This window comes from Somniosus microcephalus, chromosome 3 (genome assembly GCF_052327205.1).
Source record: "Somniosus microcephalus isolate GS21.2 chromosome 3, FLI_Smic_1.0, whole genome shotgun sequence".
Classification (NCBI taxonomy): Eukaryota; Metazoa; Chordata; class Chondrichthyes; order Squaliformes; family Somniosidae; genus Somniosus; species Somniosus microcephalus.
Window position 1 is genome coordinate 79,971,394 of NC_140989.1, and position 22,413 is coordinate 79,993,806.

Below are 22,413 nucleotides of genomic sequence, written 5' to 3' on the forward strand. Positions count from 1 at the left end.
GGGCTCGAGCATGGTACAGTATTGATAACCTAATATTTGAAACACTGTTTTGTGTAATGAGTTGTGAAAAAGTGAATGTTGATTAATTTTTGTAAAGAACGTGTTTGTGGTTGTGATTGCTAACTAATATCTGTAGTTCTTGTAGATTATTAGGGTTAGAGTGGAAAGTGTTTGGGAATAGAACACCAGTCCAGTTTTCATTTTACATTAATGATTAACGTAGCCATTGGTGATTATATTTTACAGGTTAGAGCACAGTTTGATGTCTTGCGTCTTCCTGTGCAGCCTTAACCTGGTCTTTAAGCGTTGTTGTACATTACTGAAAATGTGAATATATTTACTTCAAGATAAAATTATAGTTGTTACTACTGTATGTAGTGCAGCTGTGTATTTAGAACTTTTGTCCATTTGTCACTTGATAGATTGTTCACAATGATCCGTGATTGTCTATTATCGCAAAACTGGATGCATAATTGTGACTGTTAAAACTTTAGATTTATAGAGCCAACTGAAGTTACAACTTCAGTATAATTTATGAACTTTATAATGCTGACTGATGTGGTATGGGTTTAAATTGCTTGTTATGTCCATTTCCCAGGTATTGCTGGAGAACATGACCAATGAAATGGAGCAGCGGGTGGAGCCCCATAATGACTACTTCAGCACTCAGTTCCTGTTGTGTTTTGCTGCACTTGGGAACCACAATGTTACTGTTGAAGCCTCTGTTGTTGACTCTAATGGTATCATTTGGAAGACAGGACCCAAAACTACCATTGCTATCAAATCCATGGAGGATCCATTCTCACAGCAGTTACGTCTGCAGCAGCAGCAACAACAGCAGTCGCAACAACAGTCACAGCTGCAGAGGAATGCACTCTGCCGATTTTAATGATGCATCATTTATAGATAGGAAATAGACCGCGTGTGAGAACATTTTGCAAGGTAACGAAGACTTTTGCCAAATATCAGACGTGCAACATAATATAGTGTTGGGGAACTTCGGGGATGTGCTGTATCCTTTATATTCCCTAATATTGTATTATTCAGTTTGTAGTCCAGATTAATGGAGGTTTTTTTTTGTTTTCCAACCTAAGTTTCATCTTGCTCTCTTCACCAACCCTTTCTACCCTGTCCACCAGAAAACAAACAAAAACCACTCCTCTGCTTTCACTGCCAGTGCTGCTCTTTGGATCAGCTAACAGGTCTGTTGAACTAGATTGCGCACTTTGATTCTGAAATAGGGAGTTTAGAGAATAATGGGCTCGACTTTACCAGGCTTGAGGAGGCGGGTTTGGAGGCGTGCGAGTTGTCAAAATCGCAAAAAATGGCGGGTGGGTCCGATCCCGTCTGAGCAATTTTCCCACATTCATGGTTTCAGACCCCGTTTCCATCCCGCCTCCAAGAGGCGGGAAAGGCCCTTAACAACCAGTTAATTGCCTCTATAATCCCATTTTGAGAGGCCTTTCTGATTATAACACATTTCCCCCATCCTGCACGTCTCCATGGAACACACCAGTTAATCCTGGCGGCCTCACAAGTGGACTGCTTATTAACAGCTGCAGCTCCACCATTAAAAAGGAGTTTTCACCAATGATCATTTGCAGGCGGCAGAACTTTGTTGTCTCAGGTCTGGGGGAACTTTTAGCAGGCCTACTCATTGTTGTGGAAGTTTGGAGCCTGACACCCATCTCCAGTGTGACCTCCTGGGAAACCCCTCTCCCCACCTTGACTGAGCGCTTTCTCAACTGAGGTATATACCAGAATCTTGGGAACCATTTATTTCCTTTCCTCCTGGACATCAGATTCGGATGAAGACCAGACGTGGCGGCAGCAGCAGAACCCTAAACAACAGCACCACCAACAGCAGGAGCAACAACAGGAGAGCCAAGTTGCTGCTCACCCACCTGAAGCTGCACAGGCCAGTAGGCGCCAGCGCACGACCACATTGCTGCCCGGGATGCAAGGGATGCACCCATGTTGGCCAGATTTGCTTAGCCTGCACAATCAAACACTTTTGCCTCACACCTTCTTACCAGAGCATCGACAATGGACAAGAACCTGTGGATTCCTATCACTCTGACCACCATACTGACAATTGCAAGTCGCCCATAGCCCTCAATGTGGAAGTCCCATTTGCGAAATGACACAGGCCACAACTTCAACAGCTTGTCATCAAATCTGTTTATCATAACAATTCAAGGATGGCTTGTCAAAAATCAATACAACAGAACACCCAAGTGACTACCCTTGTGACTACTTGTGCTTTATCTTCCTCTTATGCGTGCTCCTACGTGGTGCTTCCCCTGTGGCCTCAGCAGATGTGGAGGCCCCTTGCTCACTTTCTTGCTGCTCCTGTCTTGACATCTTTGGCGGCCGTCCTCTGGGGTTGCGAACCTGTGAGGGCTTAGCAACAGTCCGCTTCTCCTGCGGCTGTGCAGGGGCTGAGATGCCCATCTCAGTTGGGGGAGGACTCTGATGGGGCTCTGACCGAGTGCTTTGCAGTGGCATGGTCATGTGAGCGCTTGGAGAGGAGCCCCCACTTCCTTGTCTGCCGCCAACATCCTTCTCATGGGTCAGCCCTACTTCAGAGCTAGCAAGTGGCTTGACAGCACCTTGCTGCACTTCAGGGGGGCCATGAGGACCCATTTCTGCACTGGAAGTCCTACTCCAGTGAAGGTCTGGTTTCTATGCTCAATAGCTGACCATCGCTCCTCAAGAGATGTCAGTCTATTCTGAACAATGACCATGTTTTCAATACCCTGGCGACTAAGCTCCTCCATGGCCGTAGCCATCCTCTCCTCTACCGTAGCCATCCTCTCCTCTACCGTAACCAGCCTTTCTACGGAGGTTGCCATCCTTTCCGTGGTGATGCATTCATGCGCCAATGCCTCCACAAAGGCTTTGCTCATGTTTGCGATGGACTCCTCCATTCGCTCCACACTTGCAGCGACCCTGGAGACAATACCTGCCAGAGACTCCTGCACCTGTTCCTGGAGTTCCAGCACCGCTCTCCTTCTGGATGGACCCAGAGGCACAGGCTCGACATGCAGCTGAGCCGAGCTGGGATCGTCCTGCGCCCTCCGACGAGGACTCTCCACTGCTGTCCCTGTCTCCACCATCTGCTGATGCTCACTTGTGACCTGTGATACACCAGGTGACAACACTACTCTATCTCACGAAGGTCCCACCGAGGTGTGAGTGTCGGTGCTGGGTGCGCTGAATTCTGCTGATGCTGCGCCCTCAGAGGTTGCAGTTTCCTCTGAGGAGTCTGGAAGCTCAGGCTGTTCCTCCTAGACAGTGGGGATGGGAGCTCTCGATGGTCCTGTGGGGGAGTAAAGGAAAAAGTTAGAGATGTGAGGTAAAGGTTGCATGCACATTGAATTGTGCAGATGATCATAAGTCAATCTGTTAGAGCATCAGAATCATTATCAGTCACTCATGCAATGTCAGTGAGAGAGGTGCTAAACTATTCTGTCACCAGCTTGCTGTGATGCGCCCGTCTGTCCGTCCCCCACTTGCGAATCGTCCTCCACTCTGGCGATCTCCAGGCTGCCTCCTCCGAAGCGGTGAGCTGGGCTACTGAGGGTGGCCCTCCTCCTGTCCTCGCTCTTTCCCTCTTATTGTGGGCTCACTTTTCCTGCAATGAGGGACACAAGTGGAGTTTGAGTGAAAATGAAGGATTGAGTGTAGAGAATCCATAGCATAGATGCCTAGAAGGAGACAAAAGGCCCTCCCTGTGTGTTGTAAGTTGTTGTCATTGCATCACAGTGATAGGGAGTGTGTGGGCTGCATGGTCGAATAGTTAAGTGAATGTGACCATAGAGAGAGAGGGAATGGGTAAGGGTGCAGGGATGTAAAGGTCAAGTGGGATGTGGAGGAAGAGGTTGGCAAAGCAGAGTGCCGGTGATGAGAGGCGATGGGGATCAGATTGAGGGTGATGGGAATGTCATACTCACTTTTCCTGTGCGGAGAAGGTCATGAAACCTCTTCCTGCACTGCAGCCAGGTTCTGCTGCACATAGAAATTGCGTTTACCTCTTGGGCCACTTGCAGCCACACAGCTTCAGTCTGCTGGGGAGGCTTTTTCCTCCCTGAGGAAGGGAAGAGCACCTCCTTATTTGCTCTTGCTCCCTCCACCAGAGCTTGGAGGGAGGCCTCATCGAATCTTGGAGCACACTTTGGTCTACTGGTGGACATAATTGGTGAAGGAAGTGCTCAGAATAATGAGTATAAAGTTTAAAGGCTGTAAAAGAAGCAAGGCTGCTTGTAGGCCTTAAATCCAGCAGCATTGATGATGTCATCGGAGGCGACTTTCTGTATGAAAAGGCTCATTGGGCCAGGGGTTTCCACACGCTGGAAATCAAGTGCCCAATTAGGGCAAAATCGCACTTTTGTCCCACTTCACATCGGAGTCGGGATCCTGACACGACGACCATCTGACACGCCCCCAGTCCGCCCCCAATGGCAAAATTGAGCCCAATACGTGATTTAACTGGTTCTAACTAAGCTAAATTTCTTAGCAAATCAGTTTGATTGTGAGCCTGGCTAGGGATTTATTTTTTAGTTATGGTTTTGTTTGGTTTACTCTATCTGTTAATTTTGAATTCGGAGGGATTATGAACTTGGATCGAGCAGTAACTAGGGTTTGAGTTGATCACATTACAACACACAATTCTATTATGAATTGATACAGATTTAATGGGTGGGGCGAAGTCCCACACTTATCAAAAGAACATCCAGCAGATGATACCGTGCCTAACTGTCCTGACCAGTGTTGATGGAGAGAGGGGTGAAAAAATAGGAACGGGAGTAGGCCATTCAGCCCCTCAAGCCTGCTCCACCATTTGATCATGGCTGATCTGTACCTCAACTCCATTTACCCACCTTAGCCCTTGATACCCTTAGCTAACAAAATCGATCTTTGTCTTGAAAATTTTAATTGACCCAGAATCCCACAGCCTTTTGAGGGAGAGTCCCACCCTTTGTGTGAAAATGTGTTTCCTGATTTCACTCCTAAATGGCCCAGCTCTAATTTTAAGATTGAAACCCCCTTGTTCTGGATTTCTCCCACAGAGGAAATAGTTTCTCTGTATCAACCCCATCAAATCCCTTTATTACTTTAAACACCTTGATTAAATCACCCCTCAAACTTCTAAACTCAAGGGAATAGAATCCAAGTTTATGCAACCCGGCCTCATAATTTAACCCTTTAAGCCCCAGTATAATTCAGGTGAATCTGTGTTGTTTCCCCCTCCAAGGTGGAGGGGTATGCTTCCTGAGGTGCACTGGCCAAAACTGAACGCAATACTCCAGATTGGGGTCCGACCAAGGCTCTGCAATTAAAGCATTACTTGCTCACTTTTATTTTCCAAGCCCCTTTGAGATAAACCAACATTTATTAACCTTCTTGATTACTGTTTGTACTTGTGCACTAGCTTTTAGTGATCTGTGAATATGGACGCCCAAATCCCGTTGCTCCTGCGCAGCTTCTAGTCTTTCACCATTAAGAAAATATTCAGATTTATCTTTCTCTGATCAAAGTGTCTGACCTTACATTTCCCCACATTGAACTCCATCTTCTAAAAAAAAAAAATCATTCTTGGGGTGTGAGCGCTGCTGGCAAGGCCAGCGTTTATTGCCAATCCCTAGATGCCCTTGAGAAGGTGCTGATGGATTCACTTGAAATGCAGCAGTCAGTATGGTGAAAGTGCTCTCATGATGCTGATAGGTAGGGAGTTCCAGGATTTTGACCCAGCAATGATGAAGGAACGGTGATGCATGTCCAAGTCGGAAAGATATGTGACTTGGGAGGGAACTTGGAGGTGATACTATTCTCATGCACCTGCTGCCCTTGTCCTTCTAGGTGGTGGAGGTCGCCGGTTTGGGAGGTTCTGCCGAAAAAGCCTTGGCAAGTTGCATCCTGTACATAGTACACACTGCAGCCATGGTACACCTGTGGTGGAGGGAGTAGATGTTTAAGGTGGTGGATGGGCTACTGATCAAGTGGACAGTTTGGCCTCTATGGTATTGAGCTTCTTGAGTATTGTTGCAGTTGCACTCATCCAGGCAAGTGGAGAGTATTCCAGCACACTCCTGACTTGTGCCTTGTAGGTGATGGGGAGGCTTTGGAGAGACAGGAGGTGAATCTAGAAAAAACAAATCTTCCTGTCCTTGAGTCATGAAGCCAGATTTAAAACAAGCCTCTCCTCAAACTAATTTCACGTATTATTTTGTTCTGCCATAGACCCAGGTGACCTTACTTTATTTTTTTTTTAAATCACAGGACATTAAATTATGTTTGGTTTATTATAAATTCTGGAAATTAATAATTTGAAGTTTTATAAATTTCAGATTTATGCAGTTTATTCAGATAAAATGCAGTTGAGATAATGGAACATCATTCTTTATGTAAAGGCCATTTCCTACAATCTGGTAATGAGTAACCTAACTGTCTACAGACATACATGAGACAAATATAAATTTCCGATGAATGTAGTGCTTAATACTTCTGGATCCTGGCAGCTGCCAATGGATTTTAGCACCCAATATCTCCAGTTGGATCTCTGTTACATTTATATGCCTTACCTTAAAAGGATTCGTTTTTTTGAATCATAATCCTTCATTTATCTTCACCTCTTGACATGTGTCAGCTTGTAACTTCCAGAAATTATTGAACTGGTTTCATAATCTTGGATATCTATCTATCTAATTTTATGTCTACACACATTTCCTATCTGCACAACTTGACGTCCTGTTGTCCTGATTTTGTGTCATTTTTTTAGTATTTTAATTTCCTTTGTCCACATTTAAAATGGGCTGTGTCTGTGTAAGCTTGATGCTCTTTGCAATCTGTCCACTGGGTTCCCACAAATTGCTTAAAATGCTTTCAGATTTTTTTTCTCCATAATTTCTTTTCTTGGTAAGTTCTGTCCAAAATAAGGGTTTAAACAAAACTTTTTTTTTAAATTCACAATAAGAAAGATCATAAGAAATAGGAGCAGGAGTAAACCATTTGGCCCTCGAGTCTGCTCCGCCATTTAATGAGATCATGGCTGATCTGATCTTGGGCTCAGCTCCATTTAACGTGATTAAATTTATCCATTGAATTGTCATTTCTATCTTTTAATGCCTTTTTTAAAATTTTTACTTGAGGGCTTCGGCCTCTCCCAAAAGCCTGGCTTGGACTTAATATTTTTGCCCAGAATTTAGTCATGAGCTAAATTTAAATTGTAAAGTCTAAACGTGTGTTTTTTTCCGGGACACATCAGTCAGCTGTAATGATGGAATATTTTTATTTAGCCTCTAGCAGTTTCTGCTCACAACTTTTTCAAAATTATTTCAAGAAATGCTAGAGGAAAAATTTTAAAAGCCTTATTAAGGTAATATTTATATTGCGTTTATAAAAAATAAAAAAAAAGTGAGGCTGTGTGTTTTTAATAGAGAGTCTGTGTGTGAGAAACACCTAATGTTTTTGTTTTCTCTGTTGTATAAACTTCATGATGTGATTTAAGCTAAGAGAAACACTGTCTTTCCTCATTGTAATTGAATTCATGTTTTTAATGTTGGATTTTGAAGCAAGCAGACTTTAGTTATCGCACCTGATTATCATCTGTGTTATGTTCACTGTTGGAAAAATGTAGATTCGAATTGCTAACAGCTGTCTATCGCACACTTATTTTGTTTTTTTCAAATAAAAACAAACCAGTTGAATTTTGAAAGCTGTAAATACTAGCTGTGTTTTGTTAGTACTGTAGTAATTAGAATGATTACATTTTCTTCTTAGGCAGTCCCTCGGAACCGAGGATGACTTGCTTCCACATTAAAAATGAGTTTGCAGGTGACTGATGAGTCCAATGCGGGACCTACAGTCTCTGTCACAGGTGGGGCAGACGGTGGTTGAAGGGGTGGCCGGGTGGGGTGCTTGGGTTGACGTGCGCTCCTTGTGCTGCCTGCGCTTGGCTTCCGCTTGCTCCCGGTGAAGAGACTCGAGGTGTTCGACGCCTTCCCGGATGCTTCTCCTCCACTTTGTGCGGTCTTGGGCCAGGGATTCCCAGGTGTCGGTGGGGATGTTACACTTTTTCAAGGAGGCTTTGAGGGTGTCCTTGAAGCGTTTCCTCTGCCCACCTCGGGCCCTCTTGCCGTGCCAGAGCTCCGAGTAGCGCGCTTGTTTTGGGAGTCTCGTATCAGGCAAACGGACAATGTGACCCGTCCACCGGAGCTGATTGAGCGTGGTCAGAGCTTTGATGCTGGGGTTGTTGGCCTGAGCAAGAACACTGACATTGGTGCGCCTATCCTGCCAATGGATTTGCAGGATCTTGCGGAGGCAGCGTTGGTGGTACCTCTCCAGTGCTTTGAGGTGCCTGCTGTACATGGTCCATGTCTCTGAGGCATACAGCAGGGCGGGTATCACCGCTGCCCTGTAGACCATGAGCTTAGTGCTGGGTTTGAGGTCCTGGTCTTCAAACACTCTCTTCCTCAGGTGACCGAAGGCTGCATTTTCTTACAGCTGTGAGGAAACCATAGGCTGATAGATACACATCCAGGAAGCAATTACAAAACACCAAATTCAGTATTTACAAGGATCCATTAGAAAGTCACAAACCAACTGACACACGGGATTTCTCCAACCCCCAACCCGTTATGGCTAGCCCATGCCTCTCTTCATTGCTGACAGATCCCAAGAATCTACCAGCAAGCCAAACCTCACATCCAACCCCTCCCTTCCCCACCCCCCCACCCCACCAATTGTGGCAAACGTTAGTTCTGCCGAACCCCAAGATACCTGTCCACTGTGATTGCAGATCGAAGGATCCCCCCATGCTGCCAAGCTCCAGCAGCCCTAGTGTAGTACTGTTAAACACCAAGACCCCAGTACTGTCCAAGCCCAGGACCATTTCGCAATGCTACCATAGCCCACCTCCACCCCCTTGCCCCCATTGCAATCAAAGGGCAGGATTCACCTAAGTACAGCTAAACTCCATTCCCTCTCCACAATACTGTTAAATACAATACCAGATATCTACCTCCAATTGGTGTATATTGTGGGGGACTACGGTCTCCCGCGTAAAGAAATAGGCAACACAGCGAGCTACAAGAAATAGGTCTTTACTCCAACTCTCACAATACAGTACTCAATTCGTGAAGCCCGCGAACCTGTGATGACTCACGGATTGGTCACCTGCTGGAACCTGATTGGTTTTCCTTCTATCAGCAGCAGGCAAGTCTGAACGTGCCTTATTCCTCTCAGCTTGCAACTGTCTTGCGGGGGGAGGGGAATACAGCAGTTAAAAGGGGATTATACAGGTTCATCTACATACACACAGTGTTTCCCCAATGTGGCAACGCCACATACGCCCCCCCAGAATCCTCGTTAACTGTAAAAGTCAGTCTCTGCGGAGGTTTGACCAAGCGGCTGTAGTAGCCATCTGGCGTGTGAGGAGGGCTGTCTGGGAGGTCGGCCGGTTGGTTCATCGGCTGGTCTGCCGGTGGGCTGGCTGGACGGGCTGCCGGCGAAGGTGGGGCGGTGGCCGGAAAGTAAGGTTCTAGCGTGTCTTGGTCCTCTTGTGGGGCCGCCGCCAACGCGGGAGGTCTGCCCCACCGTGGGGGAAGAGCCGGCCGAAACGGGAAGCTGAGGTCCAGGTGCGCCGGTTTGAGGCGGTCTACTGAAATAAGGTCCGGCTTCCCTTCGACATTGATAAGAAAAGCTTTGTCCCCCGTCTCCAATACTGGGAAGGGGCCGGTGTATGGTGCCTGCAGCAGGCCTCTGTGCGCGTCCCGGCACACGAAGACGAACTCCGCATGTCGTAAGTCTCGAGGCACGTAGGACGGCTGCGGGCCGTGTTGCGAAGTGGGCACTGGACGAAATTGCTGGGCCGCGTCCTGGTGCAGGGAAAGCTGTCTGGCGGCCAACCACGGCTCCGTTGTCAGGGGGAGGAAGTCGCCTGGTACTCTGAGCGGTTGGCCGTAGACCATCTCGGCCGCAGAGGCGCGGAGGTCCTCTTTGGGCGCAGTACGCAATCCCAGGAGAACCCAGGGTAGTTTGTCGATCCAGCTGGTGTCGACCAGGCTGGCGCGGAGGGAGGCTTTCAAAGAACGATGAAAGCGCTCGCAGGGCCCGTTGGCCTGCGGGTGGTAGGCTGTTGTCCTGTGCAACTTGGTGCCGAGGCCAGCGATGATGGCATTCCACAAGTGGGAGGTGAACTGGGGGCCTCTGTCCGAGGATATGTCGGTCGGCACGCCGAACCGGGCCACCCATGTCGCGACGAATGCTCGCGCGACGTCGGTCGTGGTTGTGGAGGCGAGGGGAACCACCTCGGGCCATCTGGTGGTGCGGTCGACGATCGTGAGCAGGTGTGTAAAACCGTGCGACGGCGGCAAGGGGCCTACCAGGTCGACGTGGACGTGGTTGAAACGCCTCTCGGGCACCGGGAAACACTCCAATGGCGCCTTGGTGTGCTGCTGGACCTTAGCGCGCTGACACGGCACGCATGTGTTGGTCAAGTCTCTCACATCCTTGTGGAGTCCAGGCCAGACGAACTTGGCGGACATAAGTTTCTGAGCCGCACGCATCCCTGGATGTGAGAGGCCGTGGATGATGTCGAAAACTCGCTTGCGCCAGGTGGATGGAACGACCGGCCTAGGTGAGGGGATTGAGACGTCGCACAGGAGGGTTGTGCCGGCTGCGTGGAAGTGGATGTCAGCCAGGGTGAGGCTGGTAGTTGACGTCCTGAGGGCCTGGATCTCCGCGTCAGCAGCCTGGTCTCTCGCCATGCTGGCGTAGTCGACGCCCAGGTGCACTGCGTGGAGCGAGGGTCTTGAGAGGCAATCGGCCACCAAATTGTCCTTGCCGGCGACGTGGCAGATGTCCGTGGTGAAGTTCTGTTGGCGCGCGGACCAGAGTTCGGTTACTTTGGCCATGGCGAAAGTGAGCGGCTTGTGGTCCACGAATGCAGTGAACGGCCGGCCTTCCAGAAGGAAACGGAAGTGCCGGATTGCCAGGAACAGGGCCAGGAGCTCTCTGTCGAACGTGCTGTAAGCCTGCTCGTTCTTGCGCAGCTGTCGGCTGCAAAATGCCAGTGGCTGCCACGCGCCTTCGACCCATTGTTGCTGGACGGCGCCGACTGCGTAATCCGAGGCGTCCGTGGTGAGGGCGGTCTTGACGCCCGGGATGGGGTGGGCCAGTAGTGTGGCGTTGGCCAAGGCGCTTTTGGTCTGGTGGAAGGCTGTCGCCATCTCGCTGGACCAGGTGAGTTGCTCTTTGCCCGTTTTGCCCCTGGTGGCTTCGTAGAGGGGGCGCATGAGTGCGGCGGCCTTGGGCACGAACCGGTGATAGAAATTGACCATCCCCAAAAATTCCTGCAGCGCCTTAACCGAGGTGGGCTGGGGAAAGTCCGCCACCGCCTGCACCTTGGAAGGTAGGGGAATGGCTCCCCTTGGCGAGATTCTGTGGCCGAGAAAGTCAATTTGGGCTGCTCCGAACTGGCATTTGGCCGGGTTGACGATTAGCCCGTGTTGGCTGAGGCGCTGGAAAAGGGAGCGCAAATGCGCGATGTGCTCGGCCTTGCTGGTACTGGCCACGAGGATATCGTCCAGATAGACGAACAGGAAGCTCAGGTCCCGTAGGACGGAGTCCATGAGCCGTTGGAAGGCCTGTGCGGCGTTCTTAAGCCCGAAGGGCATGCGCAGGAACTCGAACAGTCCGAAGGGGGTGATGACCGCCGTCTTCTGGATGTCTGCATGGTGGACGGGGACCTGATGGTAGCCGCGAATCAGGTCGACCTTGGAAAAGACGGACTTTCCTGCTAGGTGTGCCGAGAAGTCTTGGATGTGCGGAATGGGGTATCTATCGGGCGTGGTGGCATCGTTGAGCCGTCTGTAGTCGCCGCAGGGGCGCCAGCCACCGCCCGGCTTGGGCACAATGTGGAGGGGGGACGACCAAGGGCTGTTCGAGCGGCGGATGATGCCCAGTTTTTCCATCGTGGCAAATTCTTCCTTGGCCACCGCCATCTTGGCTGGGTCCAGGCGTCTGGCTCGAGCGAACACGGGTGGTCCCGTAGTGGTGATGTGGTGCTCAACCCCATGCTTGGCTGCCGCGGCTGAGAAGGTTGGTTGTGTGAGCCTCGGGAAATCTGTGAGTAGGCGGGCGTAGTCGTCATGCGCCGGGGCGGAGCAGGACCCGACGAGGGCCGGGCTGTTGCTCTGCTGGCAGGCCAGTGAAGCGAAAGTTGCTGCGTCGATCAGGCGTCCGTGGGCGCAAAGAAAATCTGCGCCCAGCAAAGGATGTGCCACCGAGGCCGTCACGAAATCCCACGTAAATCGCTGGCCGTTGAAACAAACCTCGGCCCGTCGCTTTCCAAAAGTAGCGATGGCTGCGCCATTTGCCGCCACGAGGGGTGTGCTGCTGCGGCCTGCCTGGATGTCAAGCTGGGAGGCAGGAATTATGCTGCATTGGGCTCCGGTGTCGCAAAGGAATCTGCGCCCTGAAAGAGAGTCGGTTATGTACAGCAGTTTACCTGCGGTGCCGATGGCCATCGTGGCGGCGGGGGTGCAGTCGAGCGGGCCTAGGCGGTGGCGTGGGGCTGGTGCGTTGGGCCGGGCGGCCATCTTGGTTTGATCGAAAGAGCAGGGTGCTCTGCAGCGTTGGGCCTTGTGGTCAAAACGCGCGTGGTAGTAGCATAGTTCTGCGGCCTGGCGTGGCGGTGCGCGCTCGGTGGTGTCGGGGAGCCTCGCGGCTGCACAGCCAAGTTGGGCGACGGCAAAAACTTTGTTCGCGGCGGCTGCCAGTTGTACGCAGTCCATGATCGGGGACCCCGCGAGGGTAGTCTGTACCTGCTGAGGAAGCAGGCTGAGGAAAAGGGCCCGAAACGAAAAGCACTGCGGTTCAGAGCCCAGGAGCGCAAGCATCCGGCTCATCAACTGGGTCGGGGTAGAATCGCCGAGGCCTGGTAGTGAGAGAAGCCTGCGGGCCCTCTCCTCCTTGGACAGGCCGTAAGCCTGCAGCAAGCGGCCCTTAATGGTTGAGTACTTGCCGGTCTGTGGTGGGTTCCCCAGCAGGTCGAGAACCTCGGCGGCGGTAGAGCTTGCTGGTGCTGAGACTACGTGGCGGTACCTTTCTTCATCATCTTGAACCCTGCGAAGGGTGAATTGGGCCTCCGAGTGCGCGAACCAAGCTGGTGCTTGGTGTTCCCAGAAGGTGGGGAGCTTCAAGGACGCGGCGCCGGCCGACATCAGGCTGCTGCTGGTTGCCATCGGGTCGTTGCTGGCCTTTATAGGGCTGCGTGAGTCGGGGGCTTCGGCCGCCGACATTCGGGGTCACCAATGTGGGGGACTACGGTCTCCCGCGTAAAGAAATAGGCAACACAGCGAGCTACAAGAAATAGGTCTTTACTCCAGCTCTCACAATACAGTACTCAATTCGTGAAGCCCGCAAACCTGTGATGACTCACGGATTGGTCACCTGCTGGAACCTGATTGGTTTTCCTTCTTTCAGCAGCAGGCAAGTCTGAACGTGCCTTATTCCTCTCAGCTTGCAACTGTCTTGCGGGGGGAGGGGAATACAGCAGTTAAAAGGGGATTATACAGGTTTATCTATCATATTATGTATTTTCAGCATTAGATACATAATATAATACCACTTGCATCTATTTTTCATAGAATAGTGGACAGGGTTGTGAAATTCAATCCCTAAAGAAATAGTAAAAGTCCCAGAATTCATTTCAATAAAAGTTGAATTTGACTTGTAAATGAGTGGCCTTGATATCTCCCACATGGCATAAACATCTCTATTGTAAAACAGCGAATCCTCTGACTCATGAGTAATGGCAACGCAGATTAACTAGTAATATATTAAAAAATCTTGCATCTGTGTGCTCTTCCTGCAAACCTTTTCCATTATAAATTCCTATGTCCTCATTTATAATGGAAAATGACGTAAAACTTGTCACACTTTAATTGCACCCTCTCACCAGTGGATATGCTACATTAAATGGTATGAAGAGAATACTTTAATAATTCCAGTGCAATATTATACAGACCTAGAACTAGGTTAATGTCGTTCTCAATCTACTCATGTCCTAATGTAATAGGTATTTGTGCTGATTACAAGATTAAACCCATTCAGTGGAATATTCCAATAAATCTAAATTAATTGTAAGAGTAAATTAAACTTAAAAAAGACAGAATTAGAAAAGCTAGTATCTGCTGTATAGTCATCAGTGGTATCTGGTGATACTATTTTATTTGAGCACTGATGTGCAAACTTGTTAAAATACTGGAGCTACATCAATTGGGGTCACAAAATAGAGATGAGTGTAACAGTAATAGTCACAATTTGGATGACCTATATGACAATTTCATGTAATTTCAGTTCTGTCCGTTGAAATGGGTCGACATTCCAGCCAGAAATGTGATTAATCAGAATCTAGAAACCGGCAAATGGTAATCTTTATATCCCTGAAATGTATCCCACAATTGCATGTTCATTGTTTAGAATATTGCAGGCAGGTTCATAGTCTTTTGAAACCTAGCCCTGTTTCCTTTATTTTGGCAGTCCAACTGATGGATTCTATATTAAATCACCAAAATGTAAGAATGCATTTCAAAACTGAAGTTGTCTTCTGCCTTGTACACAAATCTAATAGTTCCATATGTACATTCTTCATCTGCCATTCTTCAAATTGGTGACATTGATGCAGTATTTGTTGCTACTTGATCTGTTTTGAAAGTAAACCGAATATATTCTACCTTAACATAAGAACATAAGAAATAGGAGCAGGAGTAGGCCAATCGGCCCCTCGAGCCTGCTCCACCATTCAATAAGATCATGGCTGATCTGATCCTAACCTCAAATCTTCTATCACTCTGCATCCACCCGAACCCATGTGATCTCCCGGGAGAGGCGAAAAACCAGATAAAGACCCAATGGCCAATTTGGGAGAAAAAAATCTGGGAAATTCCTCTCCGACCCATCTAGGCGATCGAAATTCTTCCAGGAGATCACTCTGTCCCTATATTTTCTACAGTACTTACCTTCTGTAAAGGCGATCTCCACCCCAGCCAGGAACAGGAATAAAACCATCTCCTGAAATCTAACACAGAATTAGAACACAGTAGGAGCAGAACAAGGCTACACGGCCCCTGGGCCCACTCCACTACCCACAGGGCCATGACCATTCCGAACCTAGACTCATGTCCAATTTCCTGCCCGCTCCCCGTAACCCTTAATTCCCTTTACTTCTAGGAAACTATCTATTTCTGTTTTAAATTTATTTAATGATGTAGCTTCCACAGCTTTCTGGGGCAGCAAATTCCACAAACCTACCACCCTCTGAGTGAAGAAGTTTCTCCTCATCTCAGTTTTGAATGAGCAGCCCCTTATTTTAAGATTATGCCCCCTAGTTCTAGTTTCACCCATCATTGGGAACATCCTCACCGCATCCACCCGATCAAGCCCCTTCACAATCTTATATGTTTCAATAAGATCGCCTCTCATTCTTCTGAACTCCAATGAGTAGAGTCCCAATCTACTCAACCTCTCCTCATATGACCACCCCCTCATCCCCGGGATTAACCGAGTGAACCTTCTTTGTACTGACTCGAGAGCAAGTATGTCTTTTCTTAAGCATGGACACCAAAACTGTATGCAGTATTCCAGGTGCGGTCTCACCAATACCTTGTACAACTGCAGCAATACCTCCTTGTTTTTATATTCCAACCCCCTAGCAATAAAAGCCAACATTCTATTGGCCTTCTTAATCACTTGCTGCACCTGCATACTAACTTTTTGAGTTTCGTGCACCAGGACCCCCAGATCCCTTTGTACTACAGTACTTTCCAGTTTCTTGCCATTAAGATAATAACTTGCTCTATGATTTTTCCTGCCAAAGTGCATAACCTCACACTTTCCAGTATTGTATTCCATCTGCCAAATCTCTGCCCACTTACTTAGCCTGTCTATGTCCCTTTGCAGGTTTTTTATGTCCTCACTCACTACTTTCCGTCCCATCTTTGTATCATCTGCAAACTTTGATATGTTACACTCGGTCCCCTCCTCCAAATCGTTAATATAGATTGTAAAGAGTTGGGGACCCAGCACTGACCCCTGCGGAACACCACTAGTTACTGGTTGCCAATCTGAGAACGAACCATTTATCCCAACTCTCTGCTTTCTGTTAGAGAGCCAATCCTCCACCCACGCCAGAATATTACCCCCAATCCCGTGATTTTTTATCTTGAGCAATAATCTTGTGTGGCACCTTGTCAAATGCCTTTTGGAAGTCTAAATACACTACGTCCACTGGTTCCCCTTTATCCACCCTGTATGTTACTTCCTCAAAAAACTCAAGCAAATTTGTTAAACATGACTTCCCCTTCATGAAACCATGCTGAGTTTGTCCTATTAAATTATGTTTATCCAAATGTCCCGTTACTGTCTCCTTAATAATGGACTCTAACATTTTACCAACCACAGATGTTAGGCTAACAGGTCTATAGTTTCCAGCCTTCTGCCTACTACCCTTTTTAAATAAGGGTGTTACATTAGCAGTTTTCCAATCTGCCAGGACCTTTGCTGAGTCCAGTGAGTTTTGGAAAATTATTACCAATGCATCCACAATCCCTACCGCTACTTCCCTCAAGACCCTAGGATGCAAGCCATCAGGTCCAGGGGATTTATCCGCCTTGAGTCCCATTATTTTACCAAGTACCACTTCCTTAGTGATTTTAATCGTATTTAGTTCCTCCCCCCCTAGAGCCCCCTGTTTGTCCAGTGTTGGGATATTCTTAGTGTCCTCTACTGTAAAGACTGATACAAAATAATTGTTCAGTGTTTTTGCCATCTCCATGTTTCCCACCATTAATTTCCCGGTCTCATCCTCTAAGGGACCAACATTTACTTTAGCCACCCTTTTTCTTTTTATATAACTATAGAAACTTTTACTGTCTGTTTTTATATTTTTTGCTAATTTACTTTCATAATCTATCTTCCCTTTCTTAATCAATCTTTTTGTTATTTTTTGCTGTCTTTTAAAGACTTCCCAATCTTCCATCCTCCTACTAGATTTGGCTACCTTATATGCCCTTGTTTTTAGTCAGATACTATCCTTAATTACTTTACTTAGCCACGGATGGCTATCTTTTCTTTTACACCCCTTTTTCCTCAGTGGAATATATTTTTTTTGGAAGTTGTAAAATAACTCCTTAAATGTACACCACTGGTCATGTACCGTCTTACCCTCTAATCTATTTTCCCAGTCCACTCTAATTAATTCCGCTCTCATACCTTCATAGTCTCCTTTATTCAAGCTCAGCACGCTTGTTTGAGATCCAACCTTCTCACCCTCTAATTGAATATGGAACTCAACCATGTTATGGTCACTCATTCCAAGGGGATCCTTTACTAGGACATTTTTAATTAATCCTGTCTCATTACACAGGACCAAATCTAAGGTTGCTTGCCCCCGGTCGGTTCAGTTACATACTGCTCAAGAAACCCATCCCTAATACACTCAATGAACTCTTCCTCAAGGCTGCTCTGCCCAATTTGATTTGTCCAGTTAATATGATAATTAAAATCCCCCATAATTATAGCTGTTCCCTTATTACAAGCCTCAACTATTTCCTGATTAATACTCCGTCCAACAGAGTTGCAACTGTTCGGAGGCCTATAGACTACACCCACTAGTTTTTTTCCCCTTATTATTCCTTATCTCCACCCAAACTGTTTCACTATCCTGCTCCTTTGACCCAATATCATTTCTCTGTATTATAGTGATTCCTTCCTTTATTAACATAGCCACCCCACCTCCTCTCCCTTCCTGCCTGTCCTTCCTGATTGTTAAATAACCTGGTATGTTTAATTCCCAGTCATGGTCACCCTGCAGCCATGTTTCTGTAATGGCCACAAGATCATACCCATATGTCATTATTTGTGCCGTTAACTCATTCATTTTGTTACGAATGCTACGTGCATTCAGATAAAGAACTTTCAAATATGTTTTGTAACACTTAGTTCCTGTTTTTTCCCTTTTTAGTACTTTACTTTTTACTCCATACCTTCTGTCCCTTCCTGACACATTCTGTTTTTTAATTCCCCCACTGCTACCTAAGTCTATGACCTTCTCTGTTGTCATTTCTATTATTTGCTCTCTAGAAACCTCCCCCCCACTAATTAGTTTAAAGCCCTCTCTACAGCCCTAGTTATATGATTCGCCAGGACTCTAGTCCCAGCACTGGCCAAGTGGAGTCCGTCCCAACAGAACAGCTCCCTCCTGTCCCAGTACTGGTGCCAGTGTCCCAAGAAGCAAAACCCATTTCTCCCACACCAGTCTTTGAGCCACGCATTTAACTCTTTAATTTTATTTATCCTAGCCAAATTCGCTCGTGGCTCAGGTAATAACCCAGAGATTATTACCCTTGAGGTTCTGTTTTTTAATTTGACCCCTAGCTGCTCATACTCCTTTAACAGAACCGTCTTCCTTGTCCTATCTACGTCGTTTGTACCAACATGGACCACGACAACTGGATCCTCCCCCTCCCACTGCAAGTTTCTTTCCAGCCCAGAAGAGATGTCCTTAACCCTGGCACCAGGCAGGCAACACAGCCTTCGGGACTCCCGCTCTTGACTGCAGAGAACCCTATCTATCCCCCTAATGATACTATCCCCTACCACTACAACATTTCTTTTTACTCCCTCCACTTGAATGGCCCCCTGTACCACGGTGCTGTGGCCAGGTTGCTCATCCTCCCTGCAGTCCCCACTCCCGCCCTCACAGGGAGTAAGAACCTCGATCCTGCTGGACAAGAACAAGGGCTGCGTCTCCTTCAACACTACATCCTGGATCCCTGTACCTTCCTCACTCGTAGTCACACCGTCCTGTCCCTGACCACGGACTACATCTGCAGTAATTAACTTCATAGGTGTGACCATCTCCTGAAACATAGAGTCCAGGAACTTCTCCCCCTCCCTGATGTGTCGCAGTGTCCGAAGCTCGGTCTCAAGCTCCATAACATGGAACTTGAGTTCCTCTAGCAGCAAACACTTGTCGCAGATGTAATCACCGTGAGCCTCAATGGGGTTCACCGGCTCCCACATCTCGCAACAGTAACACATCACCTGCTCCATTCTATATAATTAATTTAATTTCTTATTATTATGAAGACCCTGCCCGGATATATATGATAATATCACACCACTATTCAATAGGACTTACCAACTTAAAGGTATGAAAGAGAAGAGAAGGAAGAAAACCAACCAGCTGATCACCAACCTCCTCCTTGAATACTGTCTGTGGAGCCTGTTTGGTTAACTCGTCTCGCTGCTCCACCTCCGCAGTGCTGTCTAAGCCTGGGAGTGGGGAACAAAACAGAGCAAAAAACACACCCTCACCTCCTACTTATCCGAACTCTCCCACTTAGCAAAACTCCAACAGCACTCAATGCACAAAGCACTCCGTGCACTGCACTAGCCCCTCCCCTTTAATACCTGGATTCTACTTCCTGTTTAAACTGCCCAAGAGTTTAAAAAACCCTTAAAAAATTAAACTTACTTCAAATAATTGACTTCTTAACACACTAAAATTCACAAAATACACTTAAATGATTTTTCTCCCACTTAGCAAAACTCCAACAGCACTCAATGCACAAAGCACTCCATGCACTTATATTCATTATATTCTGCTTGCTACAAAGGTTTGGTGTCTTTCTAATGAGGAAGTTAAAATTTAATACTAAGCTGTTTTTACCAACCTAGAAGTTCAAAGGCCATGACTGCAATCTGTGGTTTTTATTCATCTGTCATTAGAAGTGTTAGAAACTGCTTCTGAATATTTGGGAGCTGAGCTGTATTTCGTAAAGTGTTTTTGAAACCTAGAAAGAAAAAGTTGGGGATATATGGAAATATTTATCACAAAAGGAAGGCATCATCACAAAGTTGCAGAGTGTTTTTTCTTGGAGGAGGTGATCTGTTTTGGCAGAGGCTCTGGGAAAAAAATCAGATTAAATAAATGGCAGATGGTTAGACTAAAGCAAAATCAAAATAGCTCTCACTAATGGTAGAAATCTCTAGGTTAGAGGCTCTATAACAGTTAAAGGAAACAGACGCCATGTGTTTTGGGTTTGATATCAAATCTAATTTACCCATTTCTATTGAATTGAAGTGAGAAGGGAGCTTCTGTACTCTCGTTGGGCCTGTCATTTTTTTTGATGTGTTTCATATTTCCCAGTCTTCAGTCTGACCTGGTTTTGCTGCCCTGACTCAAACTGTGCCCAATGACATTATATAGCTATCACATTTTACATGGTTCCTGAATTGCCTGAAGGGTATGGGAAATAAGGGTTGCAGCACACACAATTCATTTCAATTAATATAAATGGAAAAACTTTTAAATCTCAATCTTAAACAACTCCTGAAATTAACTGTTTGAATAGCGTTACTTATCTCAGTAGAAGACTAGTCCAAATGAGCAAAATGTGGAAACTATTCACCATGAACACCTAGTTAAAAAGTTGCATTTTCCTGAAATAGGTTTTATCCACTGAAGATTCACTGCAGTGATTTTGCTCAGGTCAGTGTTGGTGATACTGAAGCAATGGAAGTAGGAGAGGGCGTTTGGTTCTGTGGACAGGGTACTTGATCCATGCGTAAAGCTGAAAACTCGATGTAAATGAATTCCTGATGCAGGAAATATTTTTTGACAAAATTCACAAGCTATTCAAAATAAATAATTTAGGACCGACTTTCCTATCTGCAGGTTGTAAATTTATGGGTAAATTTGGATTCATGTATACAATTGTTTGTGGCTGCCTTGTGTCAGCAAATTAATCGATTAAATACAACTGAGATTGCAACATATTTCGCATCTGGTTTCATCCATAAGAACATGAGATATGAACACTAATTGCACAAATACTCAACCTCATCAAAATCCCAGCTACAGTTTCAAGCAGTAAGTCAGTGAACCATTTATTCACTGACCTCTGCTGACTGGAATCTTTATTAGGTTTAGGTTGCAGTGATGCAGGTGTCTTTTGAAACAAGTAGGGAGCAGTGATGCAACATAATTATGCACTTTTTGCTGAGATACAATTAGTGATTCAAATTTATTGTAAAAGTATGCAAAAGTCATTGAAAGAAAATATTATTGCTGTAAAGATGTATTGTCTGCTCTATAGTTCGTGGTAGCTATGCAGTAGTGTTTGTGCAGCAAGCTGTTGTGCACCAAACCTTGCCAAAAGCTCCCTAGACTAATGGAGACCTAATTCTGGGTGTAGCCAGAATTGTTCTATTTAGTTTTTTTTAAACAAAGTGGTAACCACTTGACCACACTTGAAGTCTTGTCCTCAATGGGCAAGACGTAGACATGGTTGCATGCCAATACATTGGGGCTCTAAAAATATTTGTTCTCCAATGGATCAGTGCGTACATGTGGAACAGCACAAAGCTATGCAGTCCAGGGAAGGTCCCATATTTGAACCCCTGGTGAACTGTGCTGAGTTAGCCATGTGGGACTATACCCCAGTATGGGAAGAAAAATCAAAGGGAAAATTTGAAGGAGGATTAAAGAAAAATGTTACTTGTCTCACACTTTGGGCTGAATGTCACCTCCTCCCAGGTCAGGGTTTGTATTCCCTTGAGTTTAGTAGGTTTGAGCTGTGATCTAATCGAGGTCTTTAAAAGGAAAATGGAGCAAAGATGAGTAAATGCAGTTGAGGTTCAGATCAGCCATTATCTGAATGAATGACTGAACAGGTTCGACGGACTGAATGGCCTACTCCTGTTCCTGTGTCAGCTGCTGGTGTTTCACATTTCAAGAGTTGGAACAGATGAATACTAGGAGCAAAATTTACATATTTAAATAATTAACTGGAAATCTCAAACACACTTTGTTTAAAAGTGTCAGATTAGCAGCACACAACTACATTAATGACACTTGTCAACAATGCATCCCTTCAGTTTTCCAATCTCATCAAAACTAAAAATCTGCAAAATGGACCATATTTCAAATGCAAACATTTGGTATGTAAATCTGTTTTAACAGTTCTTCACTTCTCCATTTTGTAAGCTATTTCTTTGCTCATTTAGTGATGCACTGTTCTCCAACGAAGAGAAAGGCAGTAGGTTGGTTGTCAAGCCGGATTGCTGTGTAACTAATTGCTCGTAGGTGCCTAATGCCCCATTAATGTTGCAACCCCATCTTCGGAGTCCGTGCTGGAGTACAAATGATGTGGCAAAAATCTCTCCAGAGGCCCCCATACCCACCTCATCAAGTGGAATTTCAAGGGGCCCTTGGAGGCAAAATAGCGCTGTTCTGACTTAGAGACCAAAGCTAGCAATGCATTTCTGACCTAATGGCCTAGAAATTGGGTTGGGGCGCAAAAGTTGCCTGAGCGCAGGATTTAGCGCAGCGTTTGAGGCTTC

At 46.5% G+C, this 22,413-nt stretch overlaps 1 protein-coding gene across 1 annotated transcript in view; it reads left to right on the forward strand.

Moving 5' to 3' along the window:
* Window positions 1-7,717, forward strand: part of ints7 (integrator complex subunit 7) — a 92,917-nt gene extending 85,200 nt beyond the window's left edge. Inside the window, exon 20 of the mRNA XM_085981271.1 lies at window positions 599-7,717. Coding sequence (XP_085837397.1) covers window positions 599-889 — 291 coding nt within the window. The 3' untranslated portion in view covers window positions 890-7,717. The remainder of the gene's footprint in view (window positions 1-598) is intronic.
* Window positions 7,718-22,413: the final 14,696 nt, after the last annotated feature.